The sequence below is a fragment of the Chrysochloris asiatica genome, unplaced genomic scaffold, assembly GCF_000296735.1.
Source record: "Chrysochloris asiatica unplaced genomic scaffold, ChrAsi1.0 scaffold00096, whole genome shotgun sequence".
In the NCBI taxonomy this organism is placed as follows: Eukaryota; Metazoa; Chordata; class Mammalia; order Afrosoricida; family Chrysochloridae; genus Chrysochloris; species Chrysochloris asiatica.
Window position 1 is genome coordinate 4,593,270 of NW_006408614.1, and position 26,827 is coordinate 4,620,096.

The 26,827-nt window shown below is 51.4% G+C and overlaps 2 protein-coding genes across 2 annotated transcripts in view; one reads left to right on the top strand and one right to left on the bottom strand.

Moving 5' to 3' along the window:
- The first annotated feature begins 1,616 nt into the window (after nucleotides 1-1,616).
- On the top strand, nucleotides 1,617-10,771 carry LOC102842130 (chromosome unknown open reading frame, human C2orf82). Its single transcript, XM_006866758.1, has 3 exons — nucleotides 1,617-1,689; nucleotides 10,354-10,536; nucleotides 10,662-10,771. Exons 1-3 carry the CDS (start codon nucleotides 1,617-1,619, stop codon nucleotides 10,769-10,771), a joined length of 366 nt encoding a protein of 121 aa, XP_006866820.1.
- A 2,936-nt stretch (nucleotides 10,772-13,707) lies between these two features.
- The window catches only part of NGEF (neuronal guanine nucleotide exchange factor), a 52,221-nt gene continuing 39,101 nt past the window's right edge, over nucleotides 13,708-26,827 (bottom strand). The window contains exons 5-12 of the mRNA XM_006866759.1: nucleotides 26,406-26,535; nucleotides 25,042-25,116; nucleotides 20,644-20,733; nucleotides 17,360-17,523; nucleotides 16,811-16,966; nucleotides 15,695-15,774; nucleotides 14,695-14,799; nucleotides 13,708-13,972 (exon numbers count right to left, since the gene is read on the bottom strand). Of these exons, the coding sequence (XP_006866821.1) occupies nucleotides 13,782-13,972; nucleotides 14,695-14,799; nucleotides 15,695-15,774; nucleotides 16,811-16,966; nucleotides 17,360-17,523; nucleotides 20,644-20,733; nucleotides 25,042-25,116; nucleotides 26,406-26,535 (991 nt within the window). The 3' untranslated portion in view covers nucleotides 13,708-13,781. The remainder of the gene's footprint in view (nucleotides 13,973-14,694; nucleotides 14,800-15,694; nucleotides 15,775-16,810; nucleotides 16,967-17,359; nucleotides 17,524-20,643; nucleotides 20,734-25,041; nucleotides 25,117-26,405; nucleotides 26,536-26,827) is intronic.

Here is a 26,827-nt window from a genome sequence, read left to right on the forward strand (position 1 = left end):
ATGAGGGTTGGAAATGCAAAGTAACTCGTGATACTGTAGTGAATAATGCTTATCAGGACGGACTATGAGGGTTGGAAATGCAAAGGTAGACTTTTGTAACAAGGAAGGGAGTGATTAATTCTCTAGGACAGGAGCAGAGGCCTCTGGGACCATCAACGGAGAAGAGTCGAGAGCGGGACCCTACCCAGAGAAACAGAGATGCCTGAGATAGAGACAGAGACGATGACGTGGAGTAATGAAGTGGCTGGGGACTTTGGATCTAGAGAGGGAAAGGGATTGAGGGCCGAAAACTGGGTGGTGGTAGGGGAAGTGTAGGGGGTGGGCTTCCAGGATATACCCTTTGGTTGGTTGATGATGCATGGAGGGGATTGGAACCATGGCAATGAGATGATATATGATGGAATGAATGTAAAACTAAAGTTCTCTCATGTAAACTATCATATAATTCACAATAAAATATTAAAAAAAAAAAGTATCGATAGCACTTAACAACTACTATGAAGGGATGATTTCATGTGATGGCTGAGCAGAGGGCTGGCTGATCACATCAGAGCTGGTACCTGAATGGTGATGAGCAGGTAACCCCATTATGAACTGAGAGACCACCTTTTGGGCAGGGAGCAAGTGCAAAGGCCCTGAGGCAGGGTCAAGTAAGTTAGTGTTGAAGGACCCAGTGAAAGCCAAGGACTGAAGTGCAGTGAGCAGAGATCAAGTTATGGAGGGCTTCCTAATCCAACCTTAGCTTGATTTTTTTTCTAAGGGCAGCGAGAAATTATGAAGGTTTGAAAGAGAGGCTACTGACAAATGCATGAAGCGAGGTAAAGAGAAAGACCTTTGAAGATTTTTCACGTGTGACTAGGACATCTGGGAGGTGGGGGCTGGGGGACATCCCCGTTAGACAGTCATGGAGCTAGCTGTTGGGGGAGGCAGTGGGGCAAGGACATCTGGGAGGTGGGGGCTGGGGGACATCCCCGTTAGACAGTCATAAAGCTATTGGGGGAGGCAGTGGGGTTGAGGCTCAGGGTCCTGCTGGGAACTGGTGTCAGCCGTCTCAGATGAGAGGAGAGCATTTTGGGGGAGCATAGAGCAACAAGAGGGGACACAGGACACTTAGTGGGCTCCCAGGGAGAGTCTAGAGAACCTCAGGGAAGTTTGGGTTGAAGTGCCATTGAGCCCTTCCTCTGGATCCAGCAGGGGGCCCTGGAGGGAGAGCAGAGCCCAGGCCTCAGGCATCACAATGCAGGTTCCTAGACTCCCCCAAGACTCACCAGGAGGAGTGTGCATTTCCACGTTCCCCAGAGCACAGTGGCCCTGGAGTCGCTGTAAGAGGAATGTGTGTTCACTCTAGCTCCCTCCTGTACATGTGTGTGTTTGTGTGTGTGTGTGTGTGTGAGCAACAGCAAGAGAGAGCAATTTCCTCTCTCCTCGCAGAGGGTGGGGCTGCTGTATGTTTGTGTATGTTTGCGAGTGTGGGGCGGGTACGGTGTCCCAGGAGGACAGAGTTGGCATTGATGGAAGCCCGTCCCAGCCCACTGATGCCTCTTTCCTGCCGCCCCGGAGTTTAAACCAGCTCTGTCCTCCGTGCAGCCCACTGGCTGGTGCGCTCGCTTGGCACCATGGAATCCTACCTAGCCCTACGCGTGGCGTTGCTGCTCCTTTCCGGGGTCCTGGTCCCTGCGGTGCTCACAGGTGAGGGGGTTAGGCCCAGGTACAAGAGAGGTGGGCAGCCATCGGGGGTTTCTATGAAGTGCCCAGAGACAAATCGGCAGCAGTTGCATTGGGTGTCTTGGAAAACGTCAGTGCAGGGACAATGGCCTTTGAATTGAAGCTGGGACAACTTGGGGAGAAGAACCCAGGATGTTTAGCGTCTCGGGGACATGAGAATTACTCTAGCACCCTCAAAATGAAGCTTTCAAATCTAGGGTTCGGAGGCCATAGAGTCTTTGCTGACAACATCCAAACCTTTCAGCTGTTTTCTGCTGATTTTCTGAGATGTCCTCAACCAGCTGAAGGTATAGGGCCTGAGATCTCTCAGTCAAACACTGGGGACTCTGGGTGGAGACCTGAATGACCAGCTCAGAGGTTCGGCCTGAGGGGTGGTGGCTCCTGGTTGGGGTGTGTGTCTTAGGAGATGAGCTTCTGGGCCCTAGATAGTTTGGGGCACCTATACAGCTCGCAGCCCTGGCTTTTGGGGGTGTCTGTAAAGGAATGATCAGGATAGGAACGTGTGCATGGTCTTGGAGAGAACAGCTGGGGGTCCCTGAACCTTGGCCCGGTCTCACAGGAACATGGGCTCTGAAGAAACCTAATATGGGGCAGCTTAGGGCCCCTGGCTTCTCACGGAAGTCCCAGGAAGGAGCTGGCAGGCCGGTGGCTGTTATTCAGCATGCCCGTGCCCTCACTGTGGGGGCAGATACCACGATGCTTCTGCCTCCCCCCCAGGCCAGACAGGCAGCGCCTTCAGTGTGTGCTCAGTACCTGTCAGGGAATGGGTACACATTCCTCTGCCAAGTGTGTGTGGGGGTCTCTGGGCAGCCAGTGGGGTGCCCCACCCCAGGAATGGGAACTGGACCTCTAGGGCAGGGTGGCATCTTCATGGTGGGACCTTAGGACTTCCCACTCATGGAGGTGCTGGTTTCCCCTGGTTCAGACTGGAGGCCCAGCTTGGGTGGGTGGGCTGGGCTGCCGCAGGAATGCCTTGGCCTCACCTCACCTTTCTCGCTATGTGTCACCCCACCCTGAGTCTCTGGGTTAGATGTTTGGCTGTTTATCCTGCCATCCTGGCAGGGAGGGTGTTTGGTGGGTCTTGGCCACCCTGGGTCCACAGACCCCTGCCCTCAGTTCGGAGGGAGGGACAGTGGAGCTTCCCAAGGACTAAGGGCCAGGCCTGGCCTATGGCCTCCCTGCCGGTTTGCCAGTTGCCTGTTGCCTCAGCTTCTGGGCTGGGGGCCGACCAGGTTGGCGGGCTGGACGCCAGGGCAGGCATGAAAGGGCCCTTCAGGCCATACAAAGGCCGTCTGTGAGCCCGGCTCCTGGCCTTGGGGCCTGTGGTCAGGCCGAGCGTTAAACACACTTATTTACAAAAGACAGGGCGGTGGGGGACGCTGGCTGCCCTGGGGGTGTTCCTGGTGGTCAGGGCATAGCTAAAGGCCCCGTGGCCTTAGGCCACAGCTTGGTCTCAGCCCAGTTAGAGGGCAGGCCTCTGTGAGTTCTCTGTTCACGTCCCCTCATTCCTGTCCCATCCTCACCCTCCTCAGACGGGCCCTCCTGCTGGCAAACTTACTGGCCATTGCTCTGGCCATGGGCTTCCAGAAGGATCCATCAGGAGTTGTGGGGGAAGGGTGACTATTGCCCTTTAGTGTTGTGTCCTTCTGACTGCAGAGCAATGTTATTGTCAGTTCCGACTGGTAACTCAGGTGTCCTCAGGACAACAGAAGGTAACACTGCCCAGTCCTGAGCCTTCCTCAAGTCCTTACGTCTGAACCCACGGCTGTACCCACTGTGCCAGTTAATCTCATGGAAGCTCTTCCTCCTTCTCCAGACACTGGTCCCTCCTGATGAGAAATGTAGATGAGGCTAAGAACTTGGGCTCTCTGGTCCATGTCTGGCTGGCCCTGCATCAGGTTTGCAAGGAGGAGGGCCCAGACTGCCTGGGTGTAGCTGAGTCCTGGTTCAGCCTTCAAGGGTCTCCCATGGGTGGCTGTTGTAGTTGAGACTCAGGGCAGACATGCCACCCAGGCTGGTGGTGGAGCAGGGAGTAGGGATGGGAGGGTATCAAGATGTTTAAATCAAATGGCCAATTCACAGATCAGGAGCATGAATACTGTTGGGACCTCAGAGTGGGAGAGTGGTAGGCTAGGATGGACCCAGTTGGGTAAGTTTCAGGACCGGGCTTGGGTGAAGAAGGTGTGTGTGTGTGTGTGTGTGTGTGTGTACGCACCCATCAGGGCCATGGCAGGCTTCTGTGGGGCAGCAGTGACAGACTGGGCTCGACAGTGGACCTAACCCCCTATATACTCCTAGATGGCTCCCAGCTCAGGCAAAGGGCAGGGGTAACTGACTGCTCCCTGGCTTGGCCCCACTAGGGAGCATGGTCCCTACCCTCTCCTGCTGAACTCAAGGCTCAAGGCTCGCTGGGTCTGGTACCCTGATGCCAGAAGGGAGCTCGGGTCTGTGGTGGGACAGGAAGGAGCCTGTGGCTTGTCCATTGATGGGGAAGACAGGCGTCGGTGAGCCCCAGACCTCAAACCTGCCTACCAGCCCCTGGAACACACAGGCCTCTTCTCTGCCAGCCTTTAGGCGACATGGGAGGCCTGGCAAAGCCACCCCCTCCTCACAGGGTGGTCTCTGTGGTTGGTGAGAGTCCAGGTGGCAGCCAGACCCCAGCTCTGCAGGCCTGGTCACTGTGGAGAGGCCTGGCCCCACACAGGTGATGTTGTCCCCACTGGGCACCAACTGGCCTCATGCTCTTGGTGGCCTTCTGCCAGGCCTTTTCCAGGAAAGGGGTGCCAGCTTGAGCAGCCCCAGGGAGTGGAGGCTCAGCTCAGCCCAGCCTAACCCAGGGCCGTGGGGGTCACGACCTTGTAAACCTTTCCTGCGAAGGAGTTAAGCTTACAAGAAAAGCTGAAAGAATGATCCCATGAACCCCAGTGGACTGTTCACCTCGACTCACCGATGGCTGACATTTTCCCACTTTGGCTTTTCTGTCTTGTACCTAACTATGTACACATCATTCATATATCTATTTATCTACCATCTGGAGTCCTGGGGTGGTGTTCTAGGAGAAGCACTGGGCCACAAGGTCGGTTTGAACCTCAAGGTTGGTGTTTCAAATTCACCAGCCATTCCTCAGAAACCCTATACAGAGTTGCTTAGAGTCAGAACCGACTCGTCAACACGTAACCACATCTACTATTCCTCATCTCTCCACCATTGACCATCTGTGGATCCATGTTATCTGTCTATCAGCTAGTCATCTACCATCTGTGTGTCTATCTGATCTATCACTTATCGATCATCCATGTATCTGTGTAGCAATATATCTTACCATCTATCCATCAGCTACAGCTACCATCTAGGGACCTTGTTCATCGCTGATTAGCCATGTATCTATGTATCAATTGGCCTGTCATTTATCGATCTATCTGTCCTGTGAAACCACAAGGTCCCCAGTGTGAGCCCACCAGTTTCTCCATAGGAGAAAGACGAGGCTTTCTGCTCCCACAAAGTTTAGAGCTTCAGAAACATTATAGACTCGCTATGAGAATTGATGCTGGAGGGGAATATTAGTACCATGGACTACACAGAGTAGACAGGGATGGGCAACTTGGACATTGGCTACCCAAAATGGGGGGGGGGGGCTACAAAGGCAAGAAGTGACTGGCTTACAAGCTTTCAAAGAGGGAACCTAGATCCAGAGGGCGTGGAGGAAGGTAGAATCTCCACTGAGTAATATCCAATCTGTCTAGGCGGGGCTGATGAAAGGCAATGGGGATGGGTCTCTTGTGATACAATAGTGAATAATGGTTATCAGGACTGATTGTGAGGGTTGGAAATGTAAAGGTAGACGTTTTGTAGCAAGGAGGGGAGTGATTAACTTTTCAGTCTAGGAGCGGAGGTCCCTGGGAGCATCAAGGGAGAAGAGCAGAGAGCGGGACCCTACCCAGAGAAGCAGTGTATGCCTGAGATGGAGGCAGAGAGGATGATGTGGAGCAATGGAGCAGCTGGAGACTAGATTCAGAGAGAGAGAGGGGCTGTGTGCTGACGACCAGGGGGCAGGCTTGTAGGGTATACCCTTTGGTTGGTTGATGATGCATGGAGGGGATTATAACCATGGCAATGAAATGATATATGATAGGATGAATGTAAAACTAATGTTCTCCCATGTAAACGATCACATAATTCACAATAAAACATTAAAAAAGAAAGTATCATGGACTGCCAGAAGAACAAACAAATCTGTGTTAGAAGTACAGCCACAATGTTCCTTAGAAGCCAGGAAGGGATCAGTCACTACTTTGGTCCCTGAACAGCCATGTATATATGCATCAATATATCTTTCCAATAATTTATCTACGTATCCATTCATCATCTACATCTGTCATCTGCGTAGCTATCTTATCCATCCATGTATCTTCTATCTCTCTTCTAGCACTTGAGACATCATAGCCGTCTGCCCCTAAATACTCCCAAGAACAAGGCTTTCTTACACGTGACTGATCAGCTGACAAAACAAGGAAATGGGCGCTGAAACAGCAGTATGGCTGTCTAAGCTGTTAGTAGTCAGTAGGCGTTAAGTCCTGGTATGGCGTTGTGGGCTAATGTGCTGGACTGCAGAGTCAGTTTGAACCACAAGGTCGACGGTTCAAATTCACCACCTGCTCCTCAGAAACCCTATACAGGGTCACTATGGGTCGGAGCCGACTCAATGGCACTTAACAACAACAACAAGTGCTGTCTAGCTGGTCCCAACTCACAGCAACCCTGTGTAGGATTTCCAGGGATCTGTTGGTGGGTTTGAACCTTTGGCCTCATGGTCAGCATCCCAGTGCTCATTCTAAAGTGACACACCAGGACTATGGCTTTATTCAGAGTCCCTTCATCCAGCCCACAATGCCTTTTAATAGCAGCGCCCGCCCACCCAGGGACATGTCATGTTTCCTTAGTGTCTAATCTACAACACTCCTCAGTCTTACTTTACCTCCATTCATGACCTCAAGGACTTTATTTTTTTCTGTAGAGAAAGCATTTTATTTATATCGAAAAGATTACATTAAGATCTGTAAAAGGTGTTAATATGATCGCCTACACAGAAAAAGGAGCTCTCGTAGTGTTGTTACGAATCGGGCTGGGAACCGTAAGGTCAGCAGTTCGAAACTCCCAGCTGCTCCGTGGGAGAAAGATGAGGCTTTCTGCTCCCGTAAAGATTTACAGCCTCGGAAACCCTGTACAGGGTCACTATGAGTCGGAACCGACTCCATGGCACTCAACAACAACAACACAGAAAAAAATATTCAAATGTGATTAACAACAAAAGTCACACAGATTCCTAGTTAGCAGTGTAATTAATCCACATCGCAATAAAGTTAACTCAAATATTCCAAAATAAAAGCAGTGTTTCTCCACAATCAGTCAGTTGAGAACTACAGTGTAAGATCACTTTAGATTTAAAAAAATCATCCATCAATCTATAGAACATCCTAAGACAAGGGAGGTGGTTATGTGCCGTGGAGTCAGTTCCGACTCATAATGACCCTCCACAGGGCTTCCGAGGCTGTAAATCTTTATGGGAACAGAGCACCTCATCTTTCTCCTGCAGAACAGCTGGTAGTTTCGAACAGCTGACCTTGCAGTTAGCAGCCCGATTCGTAACCACTACGCTACTAGAGCTCCTTAAGACAAGGGAGCCAGACAGTTAATTTATTTAATCATTGGGTGTTGCATTCTTCAATACTGTTCATAGGAAAAAAAGTAAGGAATGGGCACACATGGTAAATCGAACATATTTTGTCTATGTTGTTGTTGTTAAGTATCATTGGGTCAGTTTCAACTCATAGCGACCCTGCATAGAGTTTCCAAGGAATATCCGGTGGGTTTGAATTGCCAACCTTGTGGTTAGTAGTCCAGTGCTTGCTTATCGTATAGCACCACACCAGGATTCCATTTTGTCTATATAGTAAAAAAAACAAAACAAAACAAAAACCAAATTATAAAGTGAGCTAACAAAGAATGAAATCTGAAGACAGACTTATAAAACTGACAACATTTTAGACAACACGTATGGTATTTTCCATGTAAAAACACCTAGTTTCAGCAAGGAATAATTTGGTTGCTTTTCAGATGCATGGTAGATCTTGTAAGCTAAAGATACAGATAAATATCCAAGTATCTTAAAAACCATAATAAATGTGTTTCTCAATGCATCCAAAGCGATAAATGCTCTTGTCACAATCTTATGGGTATTTTTGGAAGCTTGTTTTGTCTTGCTTCAGAAACACATTAAAAAAGGGTAAAAAAAAATCAAAGCGTTCCATGGTACATTGAAACAGTAAACAGTACTCAATTTACTGCTAATACTGGAAATAAGCCAACAAACCCTAGATTTTACAGTTGTTAAGTGTTGTCACGTCAGTTCCAACTCACAGCGACCCTGTGTAGTGTTTCCAAGGAGCAGCTGGTAAATTTGAACCACCAACCTTGTGGTCCCGTGCTGTCTTACAGAACTCAGAATTTACAGTACTCTGGTATATATGAAAAAAACCTTTTAAAATTTACATTGTATATTTCTGAGTCCATTCTATTGTATGTCTGTTGTATTTTTCTTTGTCTGATTTATAGATTTGGGTAATCTCTGGTATTAAGGGTCATCTGGATTACAACAGAGTAGAGAACACGTGGATAAGCAAACCTTTGATGCAGTCAGAGCTGGCAGCCATTGTAACCTCAGGATGGTAAATTTTTGTTGTGAGAACAATCTCCGGTAGTTCAAATGGATAGTTTGTCGGAAAACGTATGAGGTGGGTGGGCTGTCAGTGGAACAAGTCCAGCTGAACAGTGAGTGGGTGAGTAGGAAGAATCACTTAATTCTTTCTGGATCAGCATCGGTGCCATGGGGTCAGAGAGGGTTACAGCCAGCAGGGGGCAGCCAGCAGGGGGCAGCTGTGGGCCCGGGGGTGTCCCGTAGTAGAGGCGTTGGCTTGCAGGCTGCTCGGCTGGCTCAGTTCAATGGGTCCCTGAACTCCAGAGTGTGAGTATGCTGGTGGGGACATCAGCAAGAGGACCTCAGTGTTTCAGAAGACTTAGTCCTGTGATTTTATGACTGTCTCTGAATTTGGCTGTGATTGGTGTCCTCAGGTGGGTCCTGTTGGTGGGAACATCCCAGAAGCTCTGTGTTCTCTCATGGCACCCCTTCAAAAGGGGTGGCCTTGGGGAAGGGCAGGGGTCTGACTTGGCACTGCAGAAGGACAGGTGACCCAGAGACCCACAGGCGTGCCAGGGGCAACAACGTTGTTACAGCGTTGTTAGGGCTCCGGACGTCCTCACCACCGGCACATTACCTCTGTGCCCTTTGCTTAACCCAAGTCCTGGCTTTCTCTCCGAAATAGGTGTGATGCTGTGGGTTAAGTCGCTGGACTGCAAGGTCAGTTTGAACCACAAGATCGGCAGTTCAAGCTCACCAGCTGCTTCTCAAAAACCCTACACAGGGTCACTATGAGTCAGAACCCACTTGACGGCACTTAACAAGACCACACAGAGGATGTTCTTGGTCCATGCGAGGGACCTGCTTGGGGCTGAGGGTCCCTGAGCCATCATCAGGATTAGGCATAGGTGGTCCTGACCCGGCTGAAGACATGGTGTCCATGGTCAGGGCTGAGGTGGCCTGGAGACAACCTTCCATCCGGCTTGAACTCATCAGGTTTCTAGCGTCTCCATCTGGTTGTCTGTGAAGAAGGCAGGGCCCAGGGTTTGGAGTGGTGCTGTGGGCCTTCTCCAGCCAGCTCCATAACGGGATATGGGGTGACTGGGATGGTGCTTGGGCCTAAGTGGGGGCATGGGGGCTGGGGTCGCTATGCTGGCCTCTCAGCTTGTGGTTTGTAGGGGACCTTCCTGCTCTCTGGGGCCCCGCATAGCCCAGGCCCTGCTAACCCAATGTCTTGGGCAAAGAATGGTTGTTCAGGGGCTGAAGTGTTAACCGACCCCCTCTAATGGACCTTCCAGACCCTCACTCGGGGATGTTCTCAGGTGAACACGGACACCCTGCTGTCTAGGGAAAATGGCGCAGTGCTGGTTCATGGGTTTCTTAGGATAGGAACCCCTTAGCCTTCAATACTTCAGATGTGGGGGCATGTGTGGTCCCTCACTTTATCTGTGGCTGACCATGGTTGGGGAGGATGCCCCCTGGTGTCCAGTGTGGATCCTGCAGCTGTGCTGCCTCCTGGGAACCAGGAGGGCAGGGCCTTTGGTTGCCCAGGGCCACACTTTTCTCAGCCCTGTTAGGGTGGGTGCATGTTACAGCTCTTGCAGGTGAGCTGTCTTGACTGGTTGGCAGTTCCGATGGGGAACGGAACTCAGGGGGAGGTGAAGTGTCCCAGGTCCTGGGAGCTGCCTTGCAGCTCTCCTTCCGGCCCACCTTTTAGGGCTTTTTCTGGGACAGGACCTTCTTCCTCTTCCCATTGCTCTCCCCACACCCCGCGTCGGTCACTGCACAGGCGTGGGGGCAGCCTCTGGGCCTCGGTTGCTTCCTCTGTGAAATGGGACCGTAGCGGGGAGCCCCGAGTCCACACTCTGTATCTGCGCCGCCGGTCACTCTCGAGGGTGGTGTCCTTGTCCCATCGCCTGTCCTTGGTCTTCCAGCCGAGGGTCCCCAGGAAACGGCTCCAACACTGTGGAACGAACCTGCTGAGCTGCCGTCGGGAGAAAGCCCCGCGGAGAGCACGAGCCCGGCCCGGGAGCCCTCCGTCACCGGTGTCCAGGCCGCCACAGACGCGCCAGGCCCGGAGGACAGCACCGCCGGGGAGCGGCTGGACCAGGGCGGCGGTAGGCGGGGCACGAGGGGCGGGGCATGTGGAAGGGCGGGGCGTGGGGCGGGACCGGGCGGAGCAGCACGTGGTGGAGGTGGAGCTGGCGGGCGTGGCGTTGGTGACTGGTCATCTGTCCTCCAGGTGCACTGGGGCCCGGCGCCATCGCCGCCATCGTCATCGCTGCCCTGTTGGCCACCTGCGTGGTGCTGGCGCTCGTGGTCGTCGCGCTGAGGAAGTTTTCCGCCTCCTGAAGCCAATAAAGGGGCCTCGCTCCACCCCCGTGAGCCCAGTGTCTGCGCGTGTGTCCGCGCGCGGGGTGAGTGAGTGCAGCTGCGCTCCGGGACGGCGCGCACGGACTCGCGTGGGGAGCGCATGTGCGGGGCCCGGGCCAGCGGGACTGGACGGCGAGCGTACGTCCACAGCCCTGCCACCACTGGGGGTCCCAGAGAGTGGCCCACGGAGAGAAGCGGGACCCCGCGGGCAGGGGAAGGGGTAGTGGGATGGAGCCATGGGCCGGGCTGGCAGTTGGAGGGCTGGTGGCCGTCGGGGCTCCGATCCAGAGCCTGATTATTTTTGGGCCCCCATCTGCAGGGATCCCTTACTCCAGGGACTCCCTTAACCCTGTCGAGCCTGGATCGAGCTGCATTTGACAAAGGCTTTGCCAGACCCTGAAACGGGCTCCACACGGGACAGGACGGCTCATTTAGAGAAAGAAAACGAAATGCCTTTTCCAGATCAACTCCCCTCCATTACACTTCGAAAGTGTCCATGGTGTCCGGACGTCCCCCCGCCGTGACCAGGCAGCCCTGGGACTTAGCATTTGCCTGGCTATCTTCCATGTTTCCCAGAAAGCTTTAGAATTGGGAGAGAGAGATGAAAATAGTATGCCGGGGCTAGAAGGGCACATACAGCCCTGCTCTGTGATCAATGAGGAGCTCATACTTGGGCTACTGGAAGGTCCTGTTTGTGGGGTGTGGGTGGGGAGCATCTTCCCTCCCCACTTTTCCTTTCTGTTCACTCTCACCTGGCCCATGGCTTCCAAGAGCTCAGTACTGCACCTCTGCAGTTTTCTCCCTCCTCGGGATCTCGTAAAACGGGAACCTGTCTCCCACACACTCTTACTTGGAGCAGATCCCATTGAATCACGTTCCCAGCTCCCCACACCAGCAGCTTCCCCAAATCATGGGCTAAAAGTCTCTACTTAGAGACCAAGCCAACCAAGTCCACTGCTGTGAAGTCGATTCCAAGTCCGCATTCGTAGCGGACAGGGACAGAGCAGAAACGCCCCTACGCCTTCTGAGGCTAAGTTTTTACCGAAGCAGACTGCCTCATCTGTCTACCCAGAATGGCTTGTGGGTTCGGACCTTGGACCTTTAGTTAGCAGCTCAACTCTTAACCCACGCTGCTGCCAGGGTTACTTCTCTGCTCACAGAGGCTGGGATAGTCATGTGGACTGTTGACTTGATTTCCTTTCCCGTAATCTCCAAAAGCCAAAGCCCTCATTAGAGCAGATGATCACCATTTCCTAACTTCAGAAGGAAAGTCAGGACCAATGGCCGCCCCAAACCCCAGAGTAGCACAAGGCTCAGAAATGTTCCTTTACACTTTCGGGGGACTCAGAGGTGCAGGTACCCCTGGGGGGGTCTCAAAGGGTCTGGGGGTCTGAGGACACCAGGGACCAGTCCTGCAACCTGTGAGCAGATGCATGAAGTCCCACACGGGATAAATCGTGGCTTGGAATCCCAGGCCTGTCCTGAAGGAAGGCGTGTCCTGGCAGAAAGAATCTGGGACCATGCAGGCAAGGATGAATTCAAATTCAGGTCCCTCAACTGTGGAGGCGGGGAGCAGAAACCCAAGGGGCCAAGGGCCCTCTGTGCTGGGGGCCCTGAAGCATCTAGGTAATGGGCCATCACTGATAGTAGGAAGACAGTGGCTGGCCTGGTCCCAGCCCTGGTGGTTAGATCTCTTGTGGGACCACCACTAACCTGATACCTAGGTCCTCAGTGGTCTTTCAGTCTCTGTCCTCACTTCCACTCCAGAAGGGCACCGCTGACCCCTGCAGCAGCTCCTATTGGTGCCTCGTCTCTCCACCACCTGTCCAACCTCTTTCCACCGTCCTCCATCAGTCAGTCCATCCATTCTTCTTCCATCCTCCATCCATCAATCTAGTCCATCCCCATCTATCACTCATCCATCCCTCCATGAGCCACCCTTCCTCCATCAATCAATCCATGCAGCCATCCCTCCCTCCTCCAGAAGTTCATCCATTCTTCTTCCATCATCAATCCATCCTCCATCCACCAGCCATCAATGGATTCCATCCACCATCTATCCATCATTCATCCGAACTCCATCTGTCCATCCATCCACCATCATCCATTCATTCACTGGTTGATCCTTAGGCCCAGACCTGACTGCCCCTCCTCCATTAGAAGCCCTCCAAGCCTCTCTTTCAGGGCCTACTACCTCCACTCTCCCTGTCCAGAACTCAACACCTCATTCCTATGTGTGCCAAGATAATAAAGAACAGACCTCCAGCTCTTATATTTTATACATGATGCTTCTTTTAATGCAGTCAAAACAGAGATTTGCATCTTATAACCATAATCCAAGATGCAGCAACCAATTCATTCCTTAAAATGACTAAACTCCTGTAGGGACCAGAAGTCACATGGTACATCTGATGGATCATGGAGTTGGAGCCCTCAGCCAAGCTCTGGTTGGTCTGAGCAGAGGGCCTGGCCCAGCAGCCTGAGACCGGCCGAGGTTTGAGGATGGGTGGACAGAGGTGGCTGGTATCAGCCCTGTGCACTGCAGACCAAGGGCCCCTCACCGAGCTCTGTCAGACAAAGGTGGTCCATATGCACGCAGGGTGGATTCTAACAGCTCCCAAGGCAGGGAGGGGCACGTGCAGGGGACCACCCTCCAGGAGGCCCCACTCTAGACCCTATAAAGGACAGGACAGAGAGGTGGTGTGTAATACTGTTTAAAATACACGTTCTCGTTCACAATGCGTCCAGGAGAGCCACGGCGCTGTCTCCAGGCGCTGTCTCCAGAAGTAAGCAAGGGGCCAAGACGTGAGCACTCCCCATGTAGGCAGACCACCAGAATCAGGCCCGCTGTCTGCAGGGTGTGGTCCATCCTCCCCTGGGGCCCCTCCACCAGCTCCGCTCCCGCCTGTCTGCCTGCCCACCCCTCGCCTGGCTGGTCGCAGGCTGGGGTCATTGCCGATCCGGCTGCCTGGCTGCTTGCAGGCTGGGGTCATTGCCGATTCCGGCTGCCTAGCTTTCTGCGGTCCTTATTCTGACTGCGCTGGGGGTCGTCCATCTTGTGGACACGGAAACACTCCTTGAGGTTCTGCGATCGGATCTTGGGGTTCAAGATCTCCTCGGTCATGGAGCTGGGGAACCACCCTCTCTCCTGGTCGTGCAGCCGCTCTCCGAAGATCCACCCTGTCGGGCGATTGGGGAACATCAGGATCTCTCCGGGATCAGGAGCAGGGCCCAGCAAGCCTTTCCCAAAGGGCTCTCACTCTTTGAACCCTTGTGAGACCCTGAGATTGGACTTGTCCTGCAGAACTGGGTGAGGGGCTGTGCCTCTGGCACCCTCACAGGAGGTGAGGAACAGCTTAGGAGGGCAACTCCGCTGAAGCCAGCCCCACGAGGCTTTAAACCTATTGACTCGGAACCTGTTCCCAAGCTTTCTGAAAAGCCTTGGCTGCCATGAGATACTACGGGGCCAGAGAGTGTGGGAGGTGACCACTGTCGCCTTCCTGTGTGGCAGGTCCCCCAAGGTTTCTTCTCCTGAGGGCCAGCTGGTCAGCTCAGGGCTCCAGACCTGGTGGCCACAGGCAACATATTACAAACAAAGGGTTTAGGGTCAGAGTCAAGACCTGATGGTCTTCCCCCAGGTCTGTGGGAGGGAAGTGACTTGAAGTGGCTGCTCACATGGGCTCAGTGCTGAGGAGAAAGAGTGACCTCATGGACAGCCTAACCCTGCTCCCAAGAAAAGACCGAAAGAAACGAGAATGGAGCAGAGGTGGGCTGGCTCTCCCTGCCCACCAACCAGCTGGCCAGAGGCAGGCAACCCCTGGACATGGGACCTGTTTAGGCCTCCCCTCATCCCACAGGCTGGGGGCCCCATGCAGAGCCCGCTGGGAATGGCGAAGCCTCACCGTCCTCTGTCTTGTCTAGGATGTTCAATATGTCGGCGAGGTCCAGCGTCAGCTCATCCGGCTGCTGGGCCACATACGGGTGTACACACTGCACCTGGGGGCAGTCTGACGAGGTGGGGACATGGTCTCATCAAGCAGTCCCTGGCCTGCCCTGCCCTGGACACCTCTACCCGCCTCCGCGTGGCTAATGTGGGTACTGCAGCCAGCAGGCAGGCGGGAGCTGGTCCCACACAGCAATGCCATAAAGGGTTCATTTGAGGGAGAAGACGGTTTGGTTCCAAGGAAAACCTACGGAAATAGCCAGGCGTTCTGGGAAAATGGGGACTGAGGGTGGGCACACTTCCATGGTTCTGTCTGCACTCCTGTCTCCAGGCAGTGGCCAGGAGGGGCTGTGGGATGGTTAGGGTTGATGGGCGTGGCCAGGAGGGACTGGGATGGTATGGGTTGATGGGTGTGGCCAGGAGGTGGTGTGGGATGGTTAGGGTTGATGGGCGTGGCCAGGAGGGGGTGTGGGATGGTATAGGTTGATGGGCGTGGCCAGGAGGGGGTGTGGGATGGTTAGGGTTGATGGGCGTGGCCAGGAGGGACTGGGATGGTATGGGTTGATGGGCGTGGTCAGGAGGGGGTGTGGGATGGTTAGGGCTGATGGGACAGAAACTCAGGTCAGGATTGTTCCCACTTCTATCATTCATAAACTTTTCAGACAACAGGCTACCTCAGGAGGACATATGATTTGATTTCTGGGCCCGAATCCTCCAGGCCCTTCTCTGGAGATCTTTCAGTATCCACATGGGGTCTCTGATCTCCTCCTTGTCCAGCCAATCCTCCCCGAACTCAGGTGGGCCACCCTCCCCATCAGTGTCTAAGCTGCCAGCAACAACACTGGCCCCAGAACCCAGAGTGGGTTTTCTGAGGCCCTGGAGACACTTTGTTCATTAGCAGAGTCCCGTTGGGCAAAGTCCCAACTGGCCCTGAGCCCCCTTCCCAGCAGGCAGCCTACCCAGTAGCCGGGATGTGAAGGAGACAAACTTGGTCCTCCGGTTAGGGGCCAGCGAGGTCATCCAGCGCTTCATCTCACTCCTGTGACAGGTGGTGGTGGTGGTTATGTGCCATGGAGTCAGGAGGGGGGCCTATTTCCAGCTGAAGAGCTTCCCTTCCCTCCCAGCTCCTGAGATGGTTCGAAGCTGACCAGCCCCATTCTGTGCTCCCTTCCATGCACTGCTCCATGCAACACAGAGACGGGGACTCTCAGAAGGGGCCCCAGAGATGGGCTGCCCCAGGGTTAGTGACACAGAGGCATTACAGGAGAGGGGAGAAGTTTAGGAGCTCCACAGGGTCTCCTCACGGGTGACGTCTAAGAGTCAGCCAGGGAGGGTGATGTCCCTAAGAATTCTCCACAGCTGACCCACAGAGGATGCCGTGGCTAGCTCTCTGAGGCCATGGCTCCTCAGATTTGTGTCCCCGTTCCAGCCGGGCCAGAGACCAAGATCCCAGCGGAGGAGGCCCCTTTGGTGGGAAAGTGAACTCCAGGGCAGGGGCTCACAGCACTCTCCCCGTCACAGGGCTTGGTTGCTCAGGCCCCAAGACAAGCGGGTGAGGGCAGGAGGGGCTTGGGTCCATGAGCCAGCAGGGCTCAATTGTTGCAGGATATCTTGTCTCAATTCAACAACTCACTCTAGTCTAAAACCCAGAGGAACACGTATGTGCCCACAGGCAAAACACACAGCACATGTAGGCTCACACTTGTTTGCATGTGCATGCAGGGGCACACACATGACACACACAGCATAAACACATGTATGTTACACACACACATGCAGGCTCACACTTGGAATGCACTCAAGCACACCAACACCACACACGCACGCTCGCAGGTTCACACTTGTATGCACACATCACATGTATACACACATGCACATGCATGCACAAACACAACACATGGTTCATACTTGAAACGCATCCTAACCCTAACATCCCCCCCACCCCCATCAGGGTCCCACACTGCGTGCACAGGCTCTGCGGTGAGCAGGCTGGGTGTGTGTGGAGCCGAGTTCTGTCCGGAGCCCCCTCCTCATGGGGAGGTGACTCCGCCCTGGTGTGGTGTCCCCACACTCACTGAGAGGACGCCTTCAGCATGTAGGTAGCTTCCCGGTCATCGGCATTCTCCAGCAGTCTCAGGATGAACACATTGGCCAGCGTCTGGCCCTGGTCCTCCAGCTCCTCCACCCGGAGCAGGCCCCGAGGGGCTGAGTCGAACACCTGGTATTTGTCTCTGAAACCAGGGTGCCAAGAGTGGGCGTGTCAGTCAACCGGAGGTGTGGGGTGTGTGTGTGTCTCCTGAGACCCTCCCCAGCCTGCCAGACAGACCTTAGAAGCCCCCATCTGAACATGTCTCCTCCCCCAGCAGAACAGGCCCCCACCCCCATGGAGTGGACAGCAAGCAGGCCTGGCAGCGCACACTCGGAGTTAGGCACCAGGCTGGGTGTGAAGTTTCCAGTTGAGGTCAGGACAGTTCAGTAAAGCTGCCCCAAAGCTGGACAGTCACAGAGCAGACTTGAACTCCAGCCCTGAGCCTTCTGGGAACCCCTGGGAGCAAGATGGCACCATGTGTGCCTGAGCTCTGGGCCCAGGCCTGGGCCCCAAGGCTGCGCTCGGGCAGACTCACCCGGGGATCTGGCGGCAGATAACCAGCAGGTCGTTGAAGAGGAAGAGGTAAATCTCCCGGAAGAGCTTCTTAGTGCGCAGGGTACGGGAGGTCTTGGGGCCCGACATCTGCTGCAGCTCGCCCTGCTTCAGCAGCCACCGGGAGTGGGAGATGATGGGCACTGACTGAGGACGGGGTGGGGGGTCAGCACAGGCAGGGGTCCGGGGAGCCGCCCCAGCAGCCCCAGAGCCCATGGGTGCAGGGAGCGGGTGGTTGTGAGCAAACCCAGGCCCAGAACCCATGGGCACTGTGGGCACATTGTTAGGTACCACTGAGACTCATAGTGACCTCCGTACAAGAGAAGAAACACTGTCTGGTCCTGTGCTAGCCTCACATTGTTGTTACACTGTACTAATTCATCGCACTGGGGGTCTTCTTCTTCTTCACTGACCCTCCATTTTACCAAGCATGATGTCCTTCTCCAGGGACTGGTCCCTCCCAATAATATGTCCTAAGTATGAGAGATAAAGTCTCATCATCCTGGCTTCTAAGGAGCATTCCGGTCGTACTTCTTCAACACAATATGTTTGTTCTTCGGGCTGTCCACGGTACTTTTAATATTCTTTCCAACACCCTAATTCAAACGCATCAATTCTTCTATGGTCTTCCTTTTTCAATGTTCAACTTTGGCATGCATAGGAGGTTACTGAAAAAATCATGGCTTGAGTCAGGCGCACCTTAGTCCTCAAACTGACATCTTTGCTCTTGAGCACTTTAAAGAGGTCTTGTGCAGTAGATTTGCCTAATGCAATAAATATGTCATTTGATTTCTTGACTCGTGCGTCCGTAAGTGTTGAAAGTGGATCCAAGCATACTGAAGTCTTTGACAACTTCAGTCTTTTTTCCATTTATCATGATGTTAATTATTAGTCCAGTAGTGAGGATTTTGTTTTCTTTACATTGAGGTGCAACCCACAGTGAAGGTTTTGATCTTCATCAGTAAGTATTTTAAGTCCTCATCACTTTCATCAAGCAAGGTTGTATCATCTGCATATCACAGGTTGTTAATGAGTCTTCCTCCAATCCTGATGCCACGTTCTTCTTCATATAATCCAGCCTCTTGGATTATTTGCTCAGCATACAGATTAAATAAGTATGATGAAAGAATACAACCCTGGCACACATCTTTTGAACCATTCTGTATCCCCTTGTTCTGTTTGAACAATTGCCTCTTGGCCTATGTACATGTTCCTCAGGGGCACGATTAAGTGTTCTAAAATACTTGTTCTTCACAATAATGTCCATAGTTTGTCATGATCCACACAGTCAAAATCCTTTGCATAGTCAGTGTTGTTGTTGTTAGGTGCCATCGAGTCGGTACCAATTCATAGCAACCTTATACACAGCAGAACGAAACACTGCCCATTCCTGGGCCAACCTCAATACTGTTGCCATGCTTGAGTCCATCCATGCTGCCACTTGCCCAACCCATTTCGTTGGGGGTCTTCCTCTTTTTCTCTGACCCTCCACCTTACCAAACATGATATCCTTCTCCAGCGACTGGTCCCTCCTGACAATATGTCCGAAGTATGAGAGACAAAGTTTGGCCATCTTGGCCTCCAAGGAGCACTCTGGCAGCACTTTGTCCAAAACGGATCTGTTGGTTCTTTTGGCAGCCCATGGCACTTTCAATATTCTTCTCCAACACCATAATTCAAAAGCATCAATTCTTCTACAGTCTTCCTTATTCACTGTCCAGCTTTCACATGAGTTTAAGAGATTATTGAAAATACCATGGTTTGGGTCAGGAGCACCTTAGTTTTCAAGCTGACATCTTTGCTCTTCAACACTTTAAAAAGGTCTTGTGCAGCAGATTTGCCTAATGCAATATATGTGGTTTGATTTCTTGACTGCTGCTTCCGTGAGTGTTGATAGTAGATCCAAGAAGAATGAAGTCCTAAACCATAAGTTAATATCTTTGTTGTATTCTCTGCTTTCAGCCAAGATCCATCTGACGTCAGCAGTGCTCCACGTCCTCTTCTGAATTTGCCTTGAACCTTTCACAGGTCCCTGTCAATGTACTGTTGCAACCATTTTTGAATTATCTTTAACAAAATTTTACTTGCATGTGATATTAATGATACTGTTCAATGATGTCTGCAGTCTGGTGGGTCACCTCTCTTTGGAATGAGCACAAGTAAGGATTTCTTCCAATCATTTGGCCAGGTAGCTTTCTTCCAAATTTCTGGGGGTGGAGTGTTATTGTTGTTAAGTGCTGTTGGGTCAGTTCCAATTCATAGCAAGCCTGTATAGAGTTTCTGAGGAGCGACCAGTGGATGTGAACTGCCAACCTTGTGGTTAACAGTCCAGTGGTAGTCGTAACTAACACAGGCCCAGAATCCATGGATAAAAGGTGGGGATAGTCATAGGCAGATGCAGGAAAATGGTAGTATGTGGGCCTATGTGTATGTGTATGTATGAGCTTTTATGTCAATGTGTCCATCCATGTGTTATGTATGTGTTGTATGTCTGTGTGCACACTTGTGTCTTAAATACCTGGTGTTGTGCTGTATATATATCTGCTTGTGTGTCTCTGTGTATCAGTGTAAAGTGGGGTGCTATGTATTTGTCTGTGAGTTGTGTGTATGCATGTCTGTAGGTGCCTATAGTGTGTGTGTGTGTGCATGTTGTGGGGGCTGATCTTCTGCCATCTCCTTCCACCTCCCAATCCCCGCTGAAGTCACTGACCTAGGCTGTACCCTGAAGAGTGAGGGGAAGGTCACATTTACAGGGGACAGGACACACAGGGCAGGTCCTGAATGGGCTAGCGGTTGTCCACACTTGTGGCATAAGCAGCTAGCTCATGGGGCATAGGGACCAGAAGGCCGTGTCGGTACTGGAGAATGGGCTCATCTCCCAAACCCAGCCAGGGCCTCGGGAATTGTGCTGGGACTTGCGGCTGATGTACCCCAGTCACCAGAGGCCAGGCCCCAGGGGACTCGTTTCATGTGAAGTTTATTGGAACAGGTCAGTAACTCCCGTCCGATTTTCAGAGAAGGCTGTGATCTCCCCAATTTAAGAACCCCTGGAACAGTCCCTGGGCCGTACTTGATGCTCCCTGCAAGCTGACAGCGCAGGCCACAGTCACAGACGGCAGAGCAGCGAGAAGACCCTCGGCAGGCGTGACACTGAGCCAAGGCTGAAGGAATCATTCAGGTTTTGTGCTCAGCTGCTGACCCACGCCCCAGCCTCCATACAGCCCTGTGGTCACCTCCATCCCAGGGCCGGGTGGGGCACAGACACACCTTGATCTTGAACTCCATCTTTTTCTGGATGCTGATCATCTGCTCTGTGCGGCTCATTTTCCTGACTCCCTCGTTGCACGCCTTCACCACCTGGGATAGAAGGAGGCACATTAGGCCCAGTGGGCTGGAGCTCTGCCCTCTAGCATCTTCGGGAGCCAAGACACCTGGGAATGCTTCAGCCTCTTGGGGTGAGAATGGGGTGTACGCAAGTGAGTACCTGGTCCTTTCTAGGCAATCAGGCCCTGAGAAGATGCCCCTCCCCTCCCCAAATACAAAGGGAAGCAATAAAGGTCTCTTGTTGTTGTTGTTGTTGTTAAGTGCCATTGAGTCGGTTCCGACCCATAGCGACCCTGTACAGGGTTTCCGAGGGTGTAAATCTTTATGGGAGTAGAAGGCCTCATCTTTCTCCCGCGGAGCAGCTGGTAGTTTCGAACCGCTGACCTTAAGGTTCGCAGCCCGATTCGTAACCACTACGCTACCAGAGCTCCTTAGGTCAGATATTTTGAATTGGCCATGCACATGGTTTACTACACTGGGAACACCAAACGGAATAGGAATGGCGTCACATTCATGGTCAAAAAGAACACTGCAAGATTTGTCTCGAAGTCCACCACTGTCTGTGATAGGTCCTGGTATGGCTAAGCACTGAACTGCTACCCGAAAGGTCCGTGACTCTAATCCACCAGACACACCTTGGAAACCCTATACAGGGTCTCTGTGAGTCAGAAATGACTCTACCGCCACTTAGCAACAATAAAAAGGAAGATTAATTAATAATAATATTCACACGTACAAATCAAACACTAAAGCTAGTGATGAAGAAATTGAAGAATTCTATCAAATTATCCTGTTTGAAACTGGTCAAACATGCAATCAAGATGTATTGATAATTACTGGTGACTGGAAGGTGAAAGTTGGAACCAAAGAGGAGGGATCCATAATTGGAAAATGTGGCTTTGGTGAGAGAAACGATGCTGGAGATGGCATGACAGAGTGGTACAAGACGAGCACCTTCTTCATTGTGAATACCTTTTTTCAACAACATAATGGGATGAACAGGAATCAACGACTACATCTGTGGGAAGAGAATGGAGAAGCTCAAATTCATCAGCCAAAAAACAACTAGGAACAACTGTGGACCAGATCATCAACTGCTTATAGGCAAGTTCAGGCTGAAAGAGAAAACTAAAACAAATCCATGAGATCCTGGTTATGACCTTGACTATATCCCACCCACATTTAGAGACCATCTCAAGAAGAGAATTGATGCAGAAGATACTAATGATTAGAAACCCGAAGAGCATGAAATAGCATCAAGACCATCATTCAGGAAGAAAACAAACAATCATTAAGAAGAGGCTCTGAAACTGTAGACTAGCTAAAGCAACTGGAAGAAATGATGACGTCTAAGAGACGAACAAAACATTTTAAAGGGCAGCTTGAAAAGACAAAGTCAAATATAACGAGATGTGCGAAGACCTGGAGTTAGAACACCAAAAGAAAAGGACATGCTCAGCATTTCTCAAGCTAGAAGACCTGAAGTACAAATTCAACCTAGACTTGTAGTATTGAAGGATTCTGTGGGTCCTGGTGTGTGGTACTGAAGGATAAGCACTAGCCAGCTAACCACAAGGTTGGCAGTTCAAACCCACCAACTGCTCCTCAAAAAAATCCTCTACAGCATCTTTGTGAGTTGGAACCAACTGTACTGCACTTAACAACAGTAACATGGACAAAATATTGAATGATGCATTAAAAGAAGATGTAAGGAAGGTATAGAATCACTGTACCGTTTCAAGATGTAATATATGATCAAGAACCAACAGTACCAAGAACCAAGCTGCTCTGAAGCACTGGTGAAAAACGAGGCTCTGGGAATTGACAAAATACAAATGGAAATATTTCAACAAACGGTTGCCACACTGGAGGTGTTCACTCATCTATGCCAAGAAATGGAAGACAGCTACCTGGCCAACCAATTTGAAGAGATCCATATTTGTACCCATTCCAAAGGTGACCCAATGGAATGTGGAACCCATCAAACAATATCATTAGCAGGCCATGCAAGTAAAATTTTGCTGAAGTTAATATTTTAAAAGTTGTAGCCATACATTGACCATGTTGTTGTTGTTGGTCAGTGCTGTTGAGTTGGTTCTGACTCATAGCGACCCTATATAGGGTTTCTGAGGAGTGACTGGTGAGTTTGAACTGCCAACCTTGGAGTCTAGTGCATTAGCCCCAGCGCCTTCCAGAAATTCAAGCCAGATCAAAGGATATCATTACTGACATCAGTTGGATCTTGGCTAAAAGCAGAGAATACCAGAAAGATGTTTACTTGTGCTTTATAGTCTATGCAAAGGCATTTGACTGTGAGGCTCATGACAAGCTAAGGAGAGCATTGTGAAAAATGGGTATTCCAGAATACTAAATTGTGATCATGAGGAACCTGTACATAGACCAAAAGGGAGTCATTTAAACAGAACAAGCGACTAAGGAATGGTTTAAAATCAAGAAAGGTGTATGTTAGGGTTGTATGGTTTCACCATACTTATTTAATCTGTATGCTGAGAAAATAGCTGAAGTTGGATTATTAGAGGAAGAACATGGCATCAGAAGAAGACTCATTAACAACTTGTGATATGCAGGTGATACTTGCTGAAAGTAAAGACTTACAATGTTTACTGATGAAGATCAAAGATCACAGCTTTCAGTTGCCCCTCAATATACAGAAAACAAATATCCTCACAACTAGACCAACTAATATGATCAATGGAGAAAAGACTGAAGTTGTCAGGACTTCATTTTGTTTGGATCTACAATCAACACTCACGGAAGCAGCAGTCAAGAAATCAAGTGATGCATTGCATTAGGCAAATCTGCTGCACGAGATCACTTTAAAGTGTTAAAGATTAAAGATGTCACTTTGAAGACTAAGGTGTGCCTGACCCAAGCCATGATACTTTCAATCACCTCATGTGCATGTTTATGTTGAACAATAAAGAGGACAGACTGGAGAAAAATCGATGCCTTTGAATTACGGTGTTGGTGAAGAACACGGACAGTACCGGGGACTGCCAGAAGAACAAACAAATCTGTCTTGGAGGAAGGATAGCCCGAATGCTGCTTAGGAACGAGAATGGAGAAACGTCATCTCTAGTTCTTTGGACATGTGGTCAGGAGGAAGCAGTCCCTAGAGACGGATGTCCTGCTTGGTAAAGTGGAGGGTCAATGAACAAGAGGACCCTCAATGAGATGGACTGACACAGCGACGGCAACAATGGGCTGAAACCCAACAATTGTGAGGAAGGCACAGGACCGGGCAGTGTTTTGTTCTTGTGTGCACAGTGTTGGAACTGACTCAATAGCATCTAACAACAACAAAGATCAGACGGAAAGGACCCTTGATGTCACAGTGGGTTAAGCACGGGGCTGCTAAACAAAAGGTCAGCAATTGGAGCCCACCAGTCATTCCATAGGAGACAGATGGGCAGTCTGTCCGTAAGGATTCCAGCCTTGGGGACCCTAAGGAGGTAGTTCTAGTCTGTCGTATAAGGTTGCGAGACTGAATCAAGTCAAAGGCAGTTGGTTGTTATTTATTTATTTTTAAATAGTTTAGATGGGTTGACAAGGTTCCACGGTGGGCAGACTGTGGGCAGCAGAGCCCCTCTCACAATGCAGTAGGAATACAGGTGTCCCTAGCCTCTTGGCGGCTGCTCAGGTGCCAAGAGATCAGTCTAAATGCATTTCATCTGCATTGGGCTCTGGATCTGAATTTCCACTGCACTGCGCAGTGGACCTGAATTTTCTCTGCATTTCCTCTGCACTGCACACTGGCCCTGCATTGCTTCTGATCAGTAGCTCCCCAGGCTGATGTGGGTAGATGGTCAGGAAGGTGCAGCGCTAATGGGTGCTCACAGCTCTAGGTGGAGGTGGAGATGTGGCAGGAGAGGGGTATGGGGCAGAGAGAGGCTTCCGGAGCTCACAGAGCCTGAAACAGCGTGACAGTGGGGAGGTGTGACTGCTTCTGATGTGGAGAAACAGGGGAGGACAAATGTCAGGCCAGGCTGGGCTGCAGACTCCTACAACAAGCATCAGCTGATTTCTTATGGGGTCTGAAGGGAGAGACTTGGGGTCTGTGGGTGGCAGCAACAGAGGACCACACCGTCGCTGCAGGCCACCTGGAGCATATTTTTTTGCTCGCATAACTTCTGGATTGCAAAAGCAAATACTAAAAGACATTTGCATTTTGCTCACCAGCAGCTCCTCGGAAACCCATACAGGGTGTCTATGAGTCGGAATCGACTCCACAGCACTTAACAATAACAACAAGGCCCCAAGAGACAAGTGGGAGAGAAAGGTAGATCAGCGAGGGGAACAGAATGAGGAAGCACGACTCACCATCTCCAGCTCCTTGTGGGCATCCAGTGCGGTACACTCGCGAGCTGACCGTTCCTTCACCCTCTTCAGGATGTTCTGAACACAGGGAAAGGCCGCGTTGATTTCTAGAACTTGGACCACCTCCCCTGTTCCTCTACAACTCTGCCTCCCTGCTGTATCAGTCCAAAGGGTCCCAAGGTTTCTGTGCCATACACACACAAGCAGTCCCACCCCTCTGGTGGAGAGAAGCAACAGAGCGCCTGGGCAGGTCCAGGGCCAAGCACCTTGCCTCACCAGTCTGTCAAATGATGACCGTGAGGTAGGGTCTTCCCTGAGGATTAACCACAGGGGCCATCATATCCTGCACTACCTCAAGCTAGAGTCTGGGACCTCCCAGGACTACGCAGACCTAACCAAAAGTAAAACCACGGGCTAGGCGGAGGTGGTGTCCAGCAGAGGGACGTCAGTAACCGCCAGAGCCAGCCCGCTCCTCAAGCACACAGAAGGTGTCTAGAGGATGCAGGGCTTTTCCTCTTGGCCACTCTGCATGGAGGGACACGAGGCCTGTCAGAATGACCCTGAAGCTTTGTTAAGTTCAGTCTTACTGATAAAAAATATTTTCTTCACTTTCAGAAAGAAAGAATGCTCAAAACTGCTGTCACCTTAAAAACTGCATGTTTTTGGGTTGTTTTTTTTGCAAGGATTTGCTCTTACAAACTTTTGAGTGGTTTCTCCCCAGTCATCCACACGTGCCTACACTATACAATGTGTTCCTGTCAGGTGTTGGGATCTGTGCGTCCCTTCCCCCGGCTGAGGAGGGCCATTCTCACTCAGCTGACGTGTGCCCATTTCTCAGATGACTCCTCGTCCCTCCCCACCACATAACCGGCCACCTGTCATCCACCTTCCTGTCAGCCAAGCCTCAGCTTCAGTGCCACACATCTTTCCGGAATCCCCACCCAGTGGGGTCAGTGGTCAGCCCACTGTTCGCCCCTCCCTCCCCTACCCACGGTCCTCAGTCAGGACCATGTCCTGCTGTGTGTGGTCAGAATGTGGCTCCGAGTCCTCACTGCCCCGGAACATGCTTGGCACACAGTTGGAGCTTAATTATGACTTGCTGAATAAATAGACTTCCTAGAAAGCTAATTAAAAAGAGAACAGAGCCAAACGTGGCATGTGTCAGAGTAGAACTGTGCGCCACGGGGGTTTCAGCAGCTAAGTTTTAGGAAGTAAATCCCCAAGTCTTTCTCCTAAGGTGTTTCTGGGTGAACTTGCACCTCCAGCCTTTTGGTGACCAGTCAAGTGCTTGACCAGGATTCCAGAGGCCCGGAGTGATCCAGTAAGCTGAAAAGTGCCGAATCTGTGTGAGGGCGGCAGGGCAGTACCTGCACCAGCAGCTTGAGGCGGGTGATGCGTTGGAAGGGCAGGATGAGGAAGGAGGAGAAAGGTAGCCCCTTGCACTTGGGGTCCAGCTCCAGCTGTGCGATCAGCTCCCGAAAAGCCGCCTTCTCCTGGCTGGGGACACACACAGGAGTAGGTCTTTGGCTCGTGGGAGGCATGAGTTAGAGACGCTTCCTTTCCCAAAGCCACCTCTCCACGGACAGCCTCCCAACATCCCTCCTAGGAACCAGACAACCCAGGAGCCCAGAAAACACATCTGCTTCTGTCTTGTATTATTATTATTTTAAATGAAAAACAAAGTGTTGGTATACAAGTCTAATCACAGTCCTGGATTTCCATGCCTGGCCCATGAAGATGTCGCAAACTAGGTTGTGTGTAGGAGGGCAGGAATCTGTTGTGTGTCCAG

Excerpts from the sequence above, each read along its gene's own strand:
- LOC102842130 (XM_006866758.1), top strand. The coding sequence starts at position 1,617 with ATGGAATCCTACCTAGCCCTACGCGTGGCGTTGCTGCTCCTTTCCGGG. Across the intron at positions 1,690-10,353 it reads GGTCCCTGCGGTGCTCACAG|CCGAGGGTCCCCAGGAAACG; the intron begins GTGAGGGGGTTA and ends TTGGTCTTCCAG. Across the intron at positions 10,537-10,661 it reads GCGGCTGGACCAGGGCGGCG|GTGCACTGGGGCCCGGCGCC; the intron begins GTAGGCGGGGCA and ends TCTGTCCTCCAG.